The sequence below is a fragment of the Helianthus annuus genome, chromosome 1 (assembly GCF_002127325.2).
Source record: "Helianthus annuus cultivar XRQ/B chromosome 1, HanXRQr2.0-SUNRISE, whole genome shotgun sequence".
NCBI classification, from domain to species: domain Eukaryota; kingdom Viridiplantae; phylum Streptophyta; class Magnoliopsida; order Asterales; family Asteraceae; genus Helianthus; species Helianthus annuus.
Genome location: NC_035433.2, coordinates 44,025,605 through 44,039,404, shown reverse-complemented (window position 1 = coordinate 44,039,404; position 13,800 = coordinate 44,025,605). Strand labels below are relative to the sequence as shown.

The 13,800-nt window shown below is 38.6% G+C and overlaps 1 protein-coding gene across 1 annotated transcript; it reads left to right on the top strand.

Moving 5' to 3' along the window:
• Window positions 1–360: 360 nt before the first annotated feature.
• LOC110882454 lies at window positions 361–1,324 on the top strand. Its single transcript, XM_022130493.1, has 5 exons — window positions 361–454; window positions 540–595; window positions 639–782; window positions 868–1,194; window positions 1,271–1,324. Exons 1-5 carry the CDS (start codon window positions 361–363, stop codon window positions 1,322–1,324), a joined length of 675 nt encoding a protein of 224 aa, XP_021986185.1.
• Window positions 1,325–13,800: the final 12,476 nt, after the last annotated feature.

The following is a 13,800-nucleotide window of genomic DNA, read 5'->3' as shown; positions in this document are numbered from 1 at the left end:
CTTGTCATTGACTTGACCCAATACTTTCAAATTGGATCTTCTCATGTTACTGCGGGTGAGCCTTCAATTGAAGTTGATCCCCCAACGGCTACCGTCGATGAAGTGTTTGAGGTCGAGACTGATTGTGATGAGGTCGAGGCTGATTGTGATGAGGATGATCCCGATTATGTGGAGTCTGACTAAAAGAAAAGTTATTGTAATTTATATTGATTTTAATTGATAAACACTTGTTTGAAATATTTATTTGAATTTGAGTTACACTTGTTGTACTTTCCCTTAATTTCTATTAGATACACATGTTGTAACATTTGTAACTTTATAGGGATTATGTTTTCGGTATTGTTGATATTCGCTTATTTAATGGCGGATGTGGCCCCCTGGGGACATGGGGGTGACGTCGCTGGTGATCCACCGCTTCCTCCTGGTGGGATTCGTGGAACACACGAGACAGACGGTAAGTCTTTTACTAAATTATTTTGTAGTCCTTATATTTTATATATTATAAATGTTGTTACTAATTATTTTTGTTTTAATTGCAGCGGTTCCCCCAAAGAAGGTTAGGGGGAAAGCTAAAAACGAGAAACTACGACGTCTAGTAAAAGCGGGGGGGCCCTGTGTCGCTTACGTTTGATTGACAGGTCACGTTTACCCCTGTTGGTAAATCAAGAGACATGTTTTCAAGGGAGGCCGGCCTGTATATGTGGCGGACCGTCCCGTTTGATAAAATTGGATGGGATAATGTTGAACAACATTACAAGGATGCCGTCATGAACCACTTACGGGTAAATAAGTTATATGCATAAAATTTTATAGCACATGCAAAACTAATTTATATATGATATTTTAACTTTTTTATTTAATATGTAGGAAAATTTCAATCTTGATGAAGTGGAACGTGATTATGAGGCGAAAAACTTGAAGGGTGGTATGAGGACTGTGCTTATGAAGCGGTACTCTGACCGCAAGTATGAAGCTAGACAATTATTTGATAGCCAGGGAGGTTACGATGATCTTGAGAGGGCAAGGGCATACCATCCCGTGGATATGCCCTATGAAAACTGGTTGAGAACCATCGAAGGTTTCCGGCAAGAAAAATATATTAAAAAAAGCAAGGCCTGTAAGCAAGTACGCGAGAAACAACAATTCCCATACCGTTGGGGGACATCTTCGTATGGTAGCACCGCCTATAAAAATGTAATGTTTTATGTATGTGTGCGTGTGTGTAAGCTTTTGTTTATTTAATGTCTAATCTAAGTGTAATGTTAAACAGAATTTGGATTGGGTACCTACGTATGCTAAAACCCACACGGACAATCAATGTTGATCCGGTTGCTGAACAAAATTACGTAAGTATTTCTTTTAAGTATTATTTTCTATAACAAATATATATATATATGTATATACACATATATATTTAATCATCATCTTCGTAAAATACAGCGGAACATACAACAGGCCACAGATGAATGGAGCGGCGATGGTCCTCCAATTGCCCAGTATCAAGAAGCGTTGGTACCACGGGATGGGGCCTAAACCTTCTTCCAACACGTCCTCGAACATGTCGTCTTCGCAAGCTCGGACGCAAGAACCCTTTTCCGAGGTAAACTACGCAATTTATAAAATGACAAACGAACGCATGTTTCCTTGTTAAATATATGTTGGTAGCGTTAATTAATATGCTAATATACGTTTTGATATCTATTATTGTAGGATTTTGTTAACAACTTGTTCCAAACTCCGTCATTTTTGAGCCAACTTAACAACTATCTTGCTTCACAAGGGAAAGGAAAAGGAAAGTCAAATGACTACGATTCTGACGACTTATACGATAGAGAATCCGAGGAAGATTGACTTGTTTTAATGTATGATTTTGATTTAATTAAACGTTGTAGGATTATAATGTACGACTAAAACGTAGTTTGCGTATGCTTACGTTGTTTTAATTATATTACCTTTAGTATATGTTCGTGGCGTATGTTTGCGTTGTTTGAAATAGGCAGGTTCTGTTTTTTCGGCCGAAAAAATGGCTGGGTGCTGTAAATACAGCAGCTGTATTAAAAAAAACGACTTTTAGCGGCGACACGTGTCGCCGCTATTGACATATACTCTTTAGCGACCAAGACCAATACCGGCGACCTTTTAGCGACGACAACTGTCGTCGCTAAAGGTTCAAAAGCAATACCGGCGACGCCAACCTTTAGCGACGACAGGTGGCCAATAGCGGCCTATCAATACCGGCGACCCTTTAGCGACTACAGGTCGCCGGTAAAGGTCAATAGCGGCGACAAATTGGACCAATACCGGCGACACCTGTCGCCGCTAAAGGTGTCCCTTTCTTGTAGTGGTATATGAGAAATGACGTCACAATCATGGTTGTAAAAGTCCCGTCTAGGCTCCGAGTACTCCCCGAGTACTCGCTACAAGGTAGGCTGCCGTGGCACGAATACTGGTCTCCCAGGCCAATTACTCCCCGAGTAGTCTCCGCCTAAGCCGAGTACTTCCCGAGTACTCCCGAATCCGACTAGGGAGCGCCTAGCGACTTTTGCAACCATGGTCACAATGAACTTGTAAACGTAACAAAAACAACGAATAAATATATCCATGCTTATATTTCACCAAAATAATGTGTGTATAATGTATGTTCTCAAAACTTCCATATCTTCATTTTCCATTGAATATCCATATCTTCCAGATTTGCCATTGAGTAAATACATTCATGTTAATAAACTAGTACATAATTCTAATGAAATCTTATACATTATACGCTTGCCCCCTAATCAACATCGTCATTTGCCATTGAATATCCATTTCTTCCAGGTCATCCATCAATCTAAGCAACATCTTCATCGATTGGCTTAGGATTTGTAATACTTCCACCAATAATACTCTCATAAGAAACTATTACAGAAGATAACAATGCAAGATGCTCTTCTACAACCTTTGTATTAAAATTTGTTAACTGAGAGCTTTGAGTTGAGTTGTGAAAGAAGATGCCACATAACATGTTTGTTGACTTAAACCTCACATTCCTGTTTCGTTACACTCTTAAGAACCACTCCCTGAACAAAATGATACCCCACCTAAACCAATACCTGAAGATGTTGAGTTCACAAAATACATCGCTGGATCATGTACCTATTGAAAACCTTTCTCCTTCTTCTACCAATTAATATCATAAGATTGTAATGGTATCCTCGAGATTCATAGTACCAAAGTTGTCATTTTCCTTAATCGACAAAGTGTGCATTCTAAACTTAGGAGGGAAAGCATCCATAAACTTTTAACTTAGTTCCTCATTTGAATAAGCAACGTTATGTTGAACCAACTCACAAAGTAGATGACAGAATCTTAAAATAATCTCATCAAGAGTCTCTTTCGCCATGCACTTAAACACTACGATATGTTTCTTCAACAAATCTCTTCTAGTCTTCTTCAATTCCAAATTTCATTCACATCTTTTTTTGCAAACCCTCCCTAAAATCTGTTGAAGTTTATAACTTCTTTAAACCATGTAATACTTCCTTAGGCAAGAACATTGTGAGAGCTCAAACGCTTTCTCCTCATGATCATAGGCTTTCTTTTCTGCCAGGGCTAGTTGTGATATCGGTTTAGGTATATTAGTACTTCCCATAAAAGTATAATTTGGATGGGTATATCCTTCACTAGTTGGGATCCACATACTCGTATCGGCATAAGACACGAAAGACTCAAACTTACCCTTCTAACTAGCATACATAGTAAGAGCACAAGCCTCAGTGCATGGCTTACTTGGTGTGCCTATTTCATTATTATGGTGGAACTATTTTGCATATTCTACATTGTTGAAAAAGCTTGATAAAATTAAATAAAAATAACGTTTAACGTCAACTTAGTGAAAGGTTAAACAATTTTAACCGATAAAATCATGACATACAAAATAAAGACACTTACACGAATTTAACAACTGAAATGAATTTGAGGATAAAGTTGCTTGAAAACCTAAATCTGCTTATGCTGTAAAGTCGCGTGAACTGATTAACAGCAACACAATTTCTTCTACACATTTGTAATTGACATTTGAACAACTGGTAAGTTGAATCTCTAACACAAAGGAACAACTGCTAGAAACATTGTGTCAAGTCATTCAATTACTTATAAGCAAATTCGAGTGTTAATTCCCTTTAAAATGCTAAAACAATAACTTTTAAAAACTCAAATTCAAGAACTAGATCGGAATCGCCCGAGTTTCATTCCTAAATTCATGTTTAGATTGTTTACTTATAAAATCTGAATAGCAGAGAATTAAATGATGCGAATTCTCACATGTTTAATGTCACACCCCCAAGTTACCACCTAGGGCGTGTCCCTGATGGAGGTGTAACGATTCAACGAAGAGCCACCAATCATATCAAACACAAGTTACAATATAATAAAATACCCAATTGAAATTAATGTAACGTCTGAAAAGTTAAATCAAAACCTAGTACTGAGCGGAAGCATAAATGTATCAATGTGTAATGTATCGAAAGCAAATTAAGATAACGGTTTATTATGACCACAACCACTCCAGCAGCATCAGACAGCAAGCTCCCAAGTTCCTTCAGTAATCACCTACAAGCATGTAAACAAGTGTGTCAGACTACGCTGGTGAGTTCAAGGTTTGTGTTTGTTTACCAAGTTGCGTTACCGATCAAGTGAGTAAAACAGTTTACAAAACAATATGTTGTTTGTTGTTAAGATGTTTAATGTTTCGATGTTTTGATGTTGTTCATGTTAGATACCCTAGGGAGTGTGCCCATGTGTATCCGGGGAGTGGGTACCCCTTAACGACCGATTGCTATGTTGCCATCGTTAGATACCCTAGGGAGAGTGCCCGTATGTATCCGAGGAGTGTGCCTCTAACAACCATAGCCCTACCCAGATAATTAGTTCACGCCCGTCCTTACGGCCCGGTGTGAGGTTTCCCACCTAATAGCGCTATCAACTAATCACCCCCATTGCCCTCCAGGCAATAACCAAAACCGATTAAGTTATTTACCCAATGTTTCCCTTCCAAATGTTTACCAGTTGTCCCAAACCACCGGGACGCATGCTTGAGAAAAGTGCAGTGAACTCACCTGAGATTGCTCGGTATGTTATATTACTTGTTCACACTTAGTTAATCGAAGCCTCTGGTATTCATGTACATGTAATCAGTTTACATTCGCATAACTTACGTAATAATTTGAATCATATTGCATACAAGCAACAGCTAGCAAGTAGCACATTAACAGTTATTCAGTTCACACTTTTATTCACAACCTATGCATATCAGACTACATCAGTTAAGTATTACAACAGTTAACTGAGTTACTCCACCAATTCGTTTATCAAAGTTGACACCCTATTTAACTACCACGTCAAATCCAACCACAAGCTCATATCATGCGATGCCTACATGTGTTCACAACAATTATTATTTAATCATACACAATCAAAGCTCTAGCTTATCATCATAATGACCATCTATCATATTATCACATGACTGATTATATGCATGAAAATATTGTACTGACATCATAAATCATGACGCCATTCACAATCGGATCACAAGTGATTTCATACCACAAGCATTACTGACTAATCAACACTTGTCAACACAATGCGTTATTTGGATTAAAGTGCGGCCCAACTAGTTTCCAGCCCAACTAAAAGTGTGATCAGTTACTCGGCCCCTTAATCCATGTTAACAGTTCTCAACCTTTATCATGCAAGTATGCTTCACAATTAATTCAAAGCCCGACTCTAATGTACAGTATGTTGTGTGTGTGTGAGGCCCAATCCCATGTACAATTTCCAATATATCAACCTATTATTAGTGGGTGTGTTTCATCCTTGACCCAACAGGCCGGTCCGCTGACCCCCAGGCCCACTCACCTCGGCCTTCAGTAATTGTGTGTGACTCGACTGGTGACCCGAAGTCACGCAGCCCAGCTGCTCACATATTGCCTAACATCCCAACCAGATTGTATCATGCGGCTGCCCTATTCCCTAACTGTTATGCAACCCGGATAATTAATGTGAAGCCCAATTACTTCTTATCCCAATTAACCATTTAAGATTACCGTTCAAGCGTAAATTAACTACACATCCCATTTGATTAACACTTCAAGGCCTTCATTAGTTTCATCCAGATATATATGTCTATATAAAGTCCAAGAACAGTCATAATACTAGTCACACTCAACCATGTTAGTCGTGTTAATTATACAACTCGGTTTATTATAAAACTCAATCCCCCAATCAATAGAGTTGCTTGTTATCGACTTATGACACCAACGATTTACATAGAACAGATACAAACTCGCAATTCACGAAACACAATCATCACTTAACGCCAAACAACGATTTACATAGAACATTAATGCCAAACAACGATTTACATAGAACAGTTACAAACTAGCAATTCACGAAACACAATCATCACTTAACGCCAAACAGTTCACGAGTCCTAACTAACCTGAATTGAGGAGATACACTACAGGCTTCGATGGAGAGAGAGAAGGGTATCGCCTGCCGTCAAACGATCAAGAAGGAGAAAGGCCGTTGTGATGAAATTCTAAGTGTTGGCGTGCGTAAATCTGAGAGATAGAGTTTGCTTTTATGATGAAACTATCCTAATGTGCTTCATATACGGATTTGCTAGAGTTTTTAGGCAGTTAGTTTGTTACAACCGAACTGGGCCTAAGCCCACCTCACTAAACACATTAGTTTATTTCTAATTACATGAACAGGATGTCCGAGTAATACTGGATGGGCCGATTTCCTACTTGGCCGGCCGATAACGGGCTCAAACCCAATGTTTAATCCTGATTATTAACCTAGATGTGTACAATCCATTTACTTGGTTGCTTCTATTTAATTTAGATTGCCATAGAATGTAAGTAAACTGTTTCTATGATGGGCCGATCTCAGCTCAATATGTTCCTATTGGACCACGAGGGTTTTGGGTGCGGCTCAATTAAAATGGCTGTCATAACATGAACACGAGGACATGGGAACATATAAAAGGGAAATACGAGAAACAAGATAATGTGACGAATAGATGCTGACCTTTAAAGTTAGGGTTGTCACATCATCCCCAACTTGAAAGAAATTTCGTCCCGAAATTTAGCAAACAGTCACTGAGGAAGCTAGTTTTGTTAAACGTTTTCGCGGGGTGTCACATCATCCCCAACTTGAAAGAATTTTCGTCCCGAAAATTGATCTAAAACAATGGTTTGCAGTAAGTTCCGACGAACTCGATCTATAGATACTTTACAACGCCTGGGGGCTAATCTTGTGATCAGTGGAAATCATGGTATGGTGGTTAGCGTGTTGTTATATCAGTTTGCCAATCAATGAAACAGGGGATTAATGAGGTTCGTACAAAGAATCGAGTGAAACAGGGGTCCATTAAACATCCGAAGAATTTGGCCAACAAATTTGTTGCCTAGAAATACTTTCCAGTAGTGGTGCATGGCGGTATGGCACAACAGGGAGGTTCGTCACATTGCGGTCGCGCGAGTGTATCGGTTGTCCAAAAACAGAGTTAAGGTCACCATTTACTTTCGCATATATTCTAACCGGTTCCTCACAAGACCAGTTACACCAATTCCATACACATGACACATTAGATCAGTCATCATATCACTTAAGATCATCTTATAAATTCCTCATGGCTATGGGCGGTTTCAAAGCACATATACAACAAAATCATACAAGGGTTATCGGAACATGATATGCATATAAAGCAAGATCAAGAAATCAGATTATTAACCACGACTACTAACCCTATTCAACCAATGCACAAGGATTCACATATTATCACACGATTAATCCATCATATACGAAAATCACACCTTCAATATCACATATGAACAATACCATACAACGATGAATGTGGCAGGCAGGGTTCAAGAGTTACTAACCAAAACCAGTCACACAATAACATTTAATAATTACTGAGTTCTATGCCCTAAAACATCATGGTTCTCACTCATCAAGCGACATACTCATATGATAACAGAACACAATTCACGTATACACCATGTATAACACAATTACATACACATATCATGCGTCAATCAATAATAGTTAACTATGATGGAACACCAACCCAACAAACGACACACGGCGACCCGTTAACACGCAAGAAAGGGTTGCGACTAGGCTGGCTTTTCTTGATGTTGTCATCGACCTCAGGGGGAGGGGGTTTCGAGAGAGGTGAGGCTACCGTCCAAGATTGAGACAGATAGGGTTTGTTTTGGTAAATTAGGGATTATTAAATATCAACACATAATTAGGATACGTATACAAAAAGGTTTAATGTTGGGCCAAGCTAATGAAAGGGTGATGGGTGGGCCGAAGGGCAATGGATAGCATGCATAATTAACCTGGGCTGGATTATTAAAGTGCGGTGGCCCAAATATATTAGCATGTAACGTTTAACAAAAGTTACGTATAACAAAGGTTCATACACAAACAGGGAAGAACCCCTCTTACACTCGTTAAGCCTCATTAGGATTTGCATGCACCACGCATTATTATTATGTGTGCACCCATGATAATAAGGCGGTTTGCATGCTCCTCTCGACGCTTCTTAACTTATGTTTGAAGTTTCTCCCACTCCAATCAACACAAAAATAAGCACTGCCAACAAGATTAAAGTTTACTAGATACAAGTGTTATGTTGCACTAACAATGTGTCATGGTGCCTACCATGTCGTATCGTGCATGCTATAGATATAGTTACGTTTACTAGGTATATAAAGCATAAGCTAAGGAGGAACGAACCTTGCAGTCTGAAGCTGAGTGTCATGGTCATCGTTTGGATCAATTCGGTTATAGTCTGGTTTTATGAAAGCATTTTTAAAACCGAGTTCTCTATAACCAGTGGCTCTGATACCAAACTGTCACACCCCCAAGTTACCACCTAGGGCGTGTCCCTGATGGAGGTGTAACGATTCAACGAAGAGCCACCAATCATATCAAACACAAGTTACAATATAATAAAATACCCAATTGAAATTAATGTAACGTCTGAAAAGTTAAATCAAAACCTAGTACTGAGCGGAAGCATAAATGTATCAATGTGTAATGTATCGAAAGCAAATTAAGATAACGGTTTATTATGACCACAACCACTCCAGCAGCATCAGACAGCAAGCTCCCAAGTTCCTTCAGTAATCACCTACAAGCATGTAAACAAGTGTGTCAGACTACGCTGGTGAGTTCAAGGTTTGTGTTTGTTTACCAAGTTGCGTTACCGATCAAGTGAGTAAAACAGTTTACAAAACAATATGTTGTTTGTTGTTAAGATGTTTAATGTTTCGATGTTTTGATGTTGTTCATGTTAGATACCCTAGGGAGTGTGCCCATGTGTATCCGGGGAGTGGGTACCCCTTAACGACCGATTGCTATGTTGCCATCGTTAGATACCCTAGGGAGAGTGCCCGTATGTATCCGAGGAGTGTGCCTCTAACAACCATAGCCCTACCCAGATAATTAGTTCACGCCCGTCCTTACGGCCCGGTGTGAGGTTTCCCACCTAATAGCGCTATCAACTAATCACCCCCATTGCCCTCCAGGCAATAACCAAAACCGATTAAGTTATTTACCCAATGTTTCCCTTCCAAATGTTTACCAGTTGTCCCAAACCACCGGGACGCATGCTTGAGAAAAGTGCAGTGAACTCACCTGAGATTGCTCGGTATGTTATATTACTTGTTCACACTTAGTTAATCGAAGCCTCTGGTATTCATGTACATGTAATCAGTTTACATTCGCATAACTTACGTAATAATTTGAATCATATTGCATACAAGCAACAGCTAGCAAGTAGCACATTAACAGTTATTCAGTTCACACTTTTATTCACAACCTATGCATATCAGACTACATCAGTTAAGTATTACAACAGTTAACTGAGTTACTCCACCAATTCGTTTATCAAAGTTGACACCCTATTTAACTACCACGTCAAATCCAACCACAAGCTCATATCATGCGATGCCTACATGTGTTCACAACAATTATTATTTAATCATACACAATCAAAGCTCTAGCTTATCATCATAATGACCATCTATCATATTATCACATGACTGATTATATGCATGAAAATATTGTACTGACATCATAAATCATGACGCCATTCACAATCGGATCACAAGTGATTTCATACCACAAGCATTACTGACTAATCAACACTTGTCAACACAATGCGTTATTTGGATTAAAGTGCGGCCCAACTAGTTTCCAGCCCAACTAAAAGTGTGATCAGTTACTCGGCCCCTTAATCCATGTTAACAGTTCTCAACCTTTATCATGCAAGTATGCTTCACAATTAATTCAAAGCCCGACTCTAATGTACAGTATGTTGTGTGTGTGTGAGGCCCAATCCCATGTACAATTTCCAATATATCAACCTATTATTAGTGGGTGTGTTTCATCCTTGACCCAACAGGCCGGTCCGCTGACCCCCAGGCCCACTCACCTCGGCCTTCAGTAATTGTGTGTGACTCGACTGGTGACCCGAAGTCACGCAGCCCAGCTGCTCACATATTGCCTAACATCCCAACCAGATTGTATCATGCGGCTGCCCTATTCCCTAACTGTTATGCAACCCGGATAATTAATGTGAAGCCCAATTACTTCTTATCCCAATTAACCATTTAAGATTACCGTTCAAGCGTAAATTAACTACACATCCCATTTGATTAACACTTCAAGGCCTTCATTAGTTTCATCCAGATATATATGTCTATATAAAGTCCAAGAACAGTCATAATACTAGTCACACTCAACCATGTTAGTCGTGTTAATTATACAACTCGGTTTATTATAAAACTCAATCCCCCAATCAATAGAGTTGCTTGTTATCGACTTATGACACCAACGATTTACATAGAACAGTTACAAACTCGCAATTCACGAAACACAATCATCACTTAACGCCAAACAACGATTTACATAGAACATTAATGCCAAACAACGATTTACATAGAACAGTTACAAACTAGCAATTCACGAAACACAATCATCACTTAACGCCAAACAGTTCACGAGTCCTAACTAACCTGAATTGAGGAGATACACTACAGGCTTCGATGGAGAGAGAGAAGGGTATCGCCTGCCGTCAAACGATCAAGAAGGAGAAAGGCCGTTGTGATGAAATTCTAAGTGTTGGCGTGCGTAAATCTGAGAGATAGAGTTTGCTTTTATGATGAAACTATCCTAATGTGCTTCATATACGGATTTGCTAGAGTTTTTAGGCAGTTAGTTTGTTACAACCGAACTGGGCCTAAGCCCACCTCACTAAACACATTAGTTTATTTCTAATTACATGAACAGGATGTCCGAGTAATACTGGATGGGCCGATTTCCTACTTGGCCGGCCGATAACGGGCTCAAACCCAATGTTTAATCCTGATTATTAACCTAGATGTGTACAATCCATTTACTTGGTTGCTTCTATTTAATTTAGATTGCCATAGAATGTAAGTAAACTGTTTCTATGATGGGCCGATCTCAGCTCAATATGTTCCTATTGGACCACGAGGGTTTTGGGTGCGGCTCAATTAAAATGGCTGTCATAACATGAACACGAGGACATGGGAACATATAAAAGGGAAATACGAGAAACAAGATAACGTGACGAATAGATGCTGACCTTTAAAGTTAGGGTTGTCACATCATCCCCAACTTGAAAGAAATTTCGTCCCGAAATTTAGCAAACAGTCACTGAGGAAGCTAGTTTTGTTAAACGTTTTCGCGGGGTGTCACATTTAATCTTGAACCACTCGAAATCAAGAACCTAATGCTCTAAATCCACTTGTAAGTCTCATAGGTGTCTCACTTGGATCGAAAACAAGATCAAACACTTAGGGGGCGTTTGGTTCGCGGAATGATTTGGAATTGGAATTGGAATTGGAATTTGTATAGGAATTACAATTTGAAGGAATTGGATTTGGAATTTAAACATTCCAATGGAATTGGAAATTGTTGGAATTGGAATCTCAATTCCATTTTTGTTGTGTTTGGTTATCAAATGAATTGGAATCCATCACCTCGGCACCCACAACCACCGGTTCGGGTCGAAATGGTGCGGGTTAAAACGGTTCGCGTCGAAGCGGTTTGATTCGAAACGGTACTAGTCAAAACGGTTCGCGTTGAAACAATTCGGGTCGAAACGGTTCGCATCGAAACGGTTCGATTCGAAACAGTACTGGTCGAAACGTTACAGGTCGAAAACGTTCGCGTCGAAATGGTATGGGTCGAAACGGTTCGGATCGAAACGGTGCGGGTCGAAAATTACAATGAATTTACTTTAATTCCTTCACATATTGGAGGGATTTTGAATTCCTTTAGTTAAAGAAATATGAAGGAATTCATGCCTAATTCCGTTTCCAATTCCATCAAATTCTGTGAACCAAACATATTAAAAGATGGAATTCAAATTCCAATTCCCTTAAATTCTATTGAATTCTTGTGAACCAAACGCCCCTTAAGTGATAGAATTCGGAATCTAGAATCACAACGTATTTGAGAAACATCATAACGAACATGTAAATGTAACAAAGACAACAAAAAGAATATCACGTTTATATTTCACCAAAATAGTGTTTGTACAATCTCTCAAAAACTCTACAAATAATATGACGCAAAGGCCTATATATAGGTTGAGCTCAAAGTCACCTAGACTAGTCTATATGCGTGTGAAGACAAAGTCGCCTACACACATTACACAAAATACAACGATTACACACCGTAAATTTGCTTACACACATTAAACAAAATACTATGTTTAATGTACCTATGGATTAAAGCTCTATCGTACCTATGGATTACTACAAGGGTGGTTGCAATAAAATTAGAGTGGCTAATATGGCGTGAATTCAGTTTGGACGCATAAATTGTACTATGTTTTTGGTCTTTCTCCATTCCTTATAATGTACCTTACTGCTTGAGCATCTTGCTTAAGCTTGTTTTTCGTTTTTAATTCAAAAAAAAAAAAAAATTAAACAAAATACAATGATTCCAATCACAACCAATCTTACTTAACTAACAAGCTCTTGTCAAACATGCATCAACAAACAATGTACACAGTATTCAGGTACTACAAACACATCTGACAACCAGGAGCGCACCCACCTATTTCACAAGGTGGGCAGACGCTCCCCTTGAAAAAAAATTACTGCTAAATTCCTAGAAAAATCCTGAACCACCCTTTGAAAATTTTCGTCCGCACCCCTTGGAAATTTTCGAACGCCCCACTTGGGAAAAAATATTATGAAATTAGAAAAAAAATACGTAAACACTGATTTTTTTTTAAATGCAACCTAATTAACTTTCCACTTAACTAATTAACTTTCACTTAACCCAATTAACTTTCTCCTAACATTTAACCCAAACACACTATAACCCAAGCCCAACCCAATCTAATAATCTAATTTCAACTAAAATATAATAACCCAATCCACCGCAATTCCGGCCACCAAACTCACGAAAACAACATCTCATCACTCTTTCCGGGTATGATTCGATTATTTTGTTGTTTTCTTGTTTTAGTTGGATTTTTAGAAGAAATAAAATTGTTAAAAAAAAGTTTGAAATTTTAGTTGTTTGTTGTTTTTTGAAACTTCAGTCGGTTGATTTTGTTGTTTTAGTTAAAGTTTAGTGTGTTTAAATGGTTAGTTAGAAGGAATTAACAATTAAAACAAGAGCTTGATTTTAAAGTTGAAAATTATGAAGTTTCGTGATGGTTATTTAAATATTTAGTGTTGAAAATTAGTTGTATAT

What these genes read in the sequence shown, in the direction of transcription:
- LOC110882454 (XM_022130493.1), top strand. Translation starts at nt 361, where the DNA reads ATGGCGGATGTGGCCCCCTGGGGACATGGGGGTGACGTCGCTGGTGAT. An exon ending in TGGAACACACGAGACAGACG is followed by an intron (nt 455 to 539) that starts GTAAGTCTTTTA and finishes TTTTAATTGCAG; the next exon opens with CGGTTCCCCCAAAGAAGGTT. An exon ending in CCGTCATGAACCACTTACGG is followed by an intron (nt 783 to 867) that starts GTAAATAAGTTA and finishes TTTAATATGTAG; the next exon opens with GAAAATTTCAATCTTGATGA.